A 3998-nucleotide genomic window follows, 5' to 3' on the forward strand; every position below is an offset into this window, starting at 1 on the left:
CGTCGTGAATTTCTTTCTATATGTGCCAAACTAGGTCTCCTACCTCGGCCTAGTTTGAGGGGGAATATAGAGACACGTGTATAGGCAGGGTATAGGATACTTCTATAAATACTTGTACACAGTTACAAAAGATATACAATACAATACTTTCTATTTCAATAATTGTAACTTATACTGTGATTAGAACCTAGCTAGTTAAGGGTAATATCTACTATAAGTTTGGTATCAGGTGCATCTCGATGAAGATGATCGATGTTGCAGTCCTCATTCACAGAAGATCACAGCTTCTTGTTCAATTCAGCATCATCAGCTGCTTTAGCTTGTTTTAACAGCTGAAATACAAATAACCACACAAACAAATGAAGGCCAACCTCATAGCCATGAAAACCATTAACTGAAGAAAAAGAAAAAAATAGTGTGAGCTTGAGAATGGAAATAACAAGAGACATGAAGGTAAGAATGGAGCTTCTGTTGCGCAGTTTCAGTTTCAGTCTTCAATTGCTGTAAAACATCTTTACTTCTGCAATTATTCATCAAAATAAACAATTAACCAAGTCAAAATTTTAACCCCAACTTTGTGTCTATCAAGGTAAGGTAGGTGATAAAAAGGATAATTTTGTATTAATTTCGAAATCAAAATTGCCAACCCAGTTATAGCATTAGTTGAGGAGAAGGGGGAGAAGGCTTAGCTAATCAGAGAATATTAAAAGATACTTGCCCCTTTACATTTTTCTCCAAGCAGCATTTTATGGCTTGATCACTCAGATCTATCAACTTTTTAGCTCCAATTCTATAACAATTTACATTTCTAGCTGTCAGAGAGGGTTTTTAAATTTTATAGGGTGGCATTCGAAGATAGCATGCATGAAGATAGTTATTCCTTTACTTACCTTCTTGAAAGCTTCTTGATGTGTTTCAAGTTCTTTTCTAACTGACTGAAATATTTGATGGGAAGTTTCTCCCTACAGAGAGTTATATATGAAGTTACATAAGCTTACTGTCATCTTTATCATTTCATAGTTAAAATTTCAGATGATAGTGAAGAAAAAGATTGAATGAGGAAACTTAATTAATATTTTTTGCAAATGTAAATGGCAAAGAACATATTTATCTTTCTTAAATGTTTAGTTAGTTAACAAACAGTTCCCTCTCGACATAGATAATAACTGGCATAGATTCACTGAATAACATGTCAAAAGCAGCCTCAAGTGATTGGAGATCATGAAAGTAAGCTCGCTCCAAGTCATTGAACATATCATGAAGGTACCCCTACAACAATTTATTTATTTTTTGTCAGTTTCGGATACAATCACACAATCATTTTAAGTTAGATTTTCTAGGATATATCTGCATGTGTTGGTTCACATGCCATTCAAATTAATTTACTATAGAAGTTAATTGATGATGATTTTCTGGATGAGTTAACGTTCCTTAGAGACATAGAGGTGAAGAACCTGATCGAAGAGAGATTGTTTCATTTGGTCTGCCTGCTGTTTCAGTGTATTGTTTGCCATTCTTGAAGTGGAAAGGAAATATAAAGAAAAAGAAAGAAGATGCTCCAGATGATCTACACTAAAAAGATGGAAAAGCACTTGAAGCTACTTATGAGAGGAGTGAAAGCTTGGAGAATAGAACATAATAGCCCAAGAGACATGTATATAAAAGCATGAAATGGATGCATTGGTTCCTCACAATTCATGTGATGCATACATGAATAAAAAATGTCTGACATGCAACAACTTTTTTCATCTAATTTAGCATGCTTTGTGAATTCTGATATAAGGCTAAATATATTTCGGAGTTTTTTTTCGCATGCACCCTAAAAAATTGAGAACTACATTCAACCCCTCAAAACTTTATGGGAATAAGGCTCTGTTGGTTGTTAATAAGAAGAGACAACAACATCTTTATGGATTCTTTTTGTATGCACCTTCTCCCATTTCAACCATGCTGTGTATATATATATATATATGCTTCATACTATACTACTTTATTATAAAAGTATGAATTCAAAGGACACGGCTACATTTCGTTTTTCACAAATACCCTTTTGTATTCAATAAGTTAGATAAGCAAATTAGTTTATATTTTACCTCATTCTAACTATTAATTCAAGCCTGATGTTTCAAATGCCAATCTATTGAAGATTTCTTATTCTTTTTGCATACATTGAATATTATTTCCGGTAAAAAAACATGCATCCTAGGCTATGATCTCAAACATATTTACATAATTTATATTTGATTAAAGAAGTAAATATAGGTTTAGAGCTCATTTTTTATGTAATCTAACTGTAAATAAGAAATCATACATTATCTCCATTGTTTTCTTACACTAGTCACTTATGATTATTAATCTTGAAATTCCAATCAGCAGTAAGTTCCGATTTTGTTAATTTTAGGTTTAGAGCTGATCTTCAATGCTGTGTGATTTCAGTTTTGTTGATATGGTTCGTGTTTTTTGACTATTTTGGTGGGTGTATGTGGGGAAATCAGTCACATCCTCCCAGCCGGTACCCTAACTGGCATACCCGAGAGTGTGATTCACAGCCCCGAAGATCAAGTATCGAGGAAATCATCCTCCCACATATACAATAACATAATCATAAATAGGAAATAAATCAAATTTTAATATTATAAACAAGGTTCAAAACAAATAATGAATAATCAGTATAATCAGAGTGCGGAAAGATACCAGATATCCAATGATATCAAAAAAGAGTAAAGTGAGGCGGAAACTCACTTCACCAAAAATAGCAAAACGTAGTATGAAAATCAAAAGGAATTACAACTGAAACAATTGTACTAAGAAAGAAACTAAGATCAAGCGTCTTCAAGTTTATAGATAACGTTTTCATAAGTATGGACTTCATCAATCCAATGAATCCGTTCTAACTCTATGCAGTTCTCAAAAGTAGTGCGCAGCTTGATCCGCCGGGGAATCATCAAAGTAATCTTGATCGTTGCCAGCACTTTGCGTGTAATACGCTTCATCAACTTGTGCTTCACTGTCTTTGCTCGTCATGATAATCTATATCTGCGGGGATAATCTAACAAAAAGAAATATACAAAAGGAATGAGTTTCGAAGAATCTCAGTAAGGTAGTTAATCCATAACATCATAGATAACATGTGGCAAAACATAACATGATGCAATGCAGTATGAAACAAGTAATGTATGTATGCATCTAACTCTATGTATGTTAGTTTCTATGGTAGACATGCATTAAGTCATAGCACCGTACTTCTTAAGGAAAGTCCGCTCACACCCTCAACCATATAAGATATCTTGGGTTCCCTCAACCATTTAAGGTATCTTGGGCAGCCGGTTGGTAATGGGTCCTGCATCCCTCAGGACAAACCATGGCAGGGGGTTAAGTCAACACACTCTCTTACAACCATTTGGCATAAGTACCGGCGCATGTCAGGGAAAAGCCTAGCCCAATGCAAGTCATCTACTCAGTTACATCAACTCAGGTCCAGATACTTCCATTCCTCGCCCCGGGTGATCCTTTCCGGTATCCTTTCCACTAGAGTCACGGATATTACTCACCGGACTCATCAACCCTATTGGTTATCCACATATGGTAAACGGGAAGCTCTCATGACCCCTCACGGATCATTTCACCGGTCTTGAGCACCCATGAGCCCAAGTCTAGCCATATGCAACCCTCTAATAAAGGGCCCCCACAATGTGATTCCCGTCCTCTCACGGATCATTTCACCGGTCTTGAGCGCCCGTGAATCCCCATTGCTACCACGGGTCGTTCGGTCTCAATACCCTTCCGAATCGGGTCTAATATAACAGGGGTATATCCTAGCCAAACACTGCTAGACATCCCTAGGTATGACAACCATTGATTCGGGAAAGCGTCGATGGGCATCTTCGGAGAACATCCTATACTATTCCCTCCGATGTCCAAGGACAGAAGCATCAAAAGGATACTCCCCAATCCCAAACCAAACTAAAGCAAACACATTCTCAGAACAGTCATGACAT

The 3998-nt window shown here is 36.3% G+C and overlaps 1 protein-coding gene across 1 annotated transcript; it reads right to left on the reverse strand.

Moving 5' to 3' along the window:
- Positions 1-278: 278 nt before the first annotated feature.
- LOC149015332 (pseudo histidine-containing phosphotransfer protein 2-like) lies at positions 279-1514 on the reverse strand. Its single transcript, XM_089156518.1, has 5 exons — positions 1455-1514; positions 1142-1269; positions 891-962; positions 448-520; positions 279-332 (listed from the first exon to the last, which is right to left on the reverse strand). Exons 1-5 carry the CDS (start codon positions 1512-1514, stop codon positions 279-281), a joined length of 387 nt encoding a protein of 128 aa, XP_089012644.1.
- Between the last annotated feature and the right edge of the window lie 2484 nt (positions 1515-3998).

Source organism: Hakea prostrata, chromosome 5 (genome assembly GCF_041222555.1).
Source record: "Hakea prostrata isolate BN-2017 chromosome 5, UWA_Hpros_2, whole genome shotgun sequence".
Classification (NCBI taxonomy): domain Eukaryota; kingdom Viridiplantae; phylum Streptophyta; class Magnoliopsida; order Proteales; family Proteaceae; genus Hakea; species Hakea prostrata.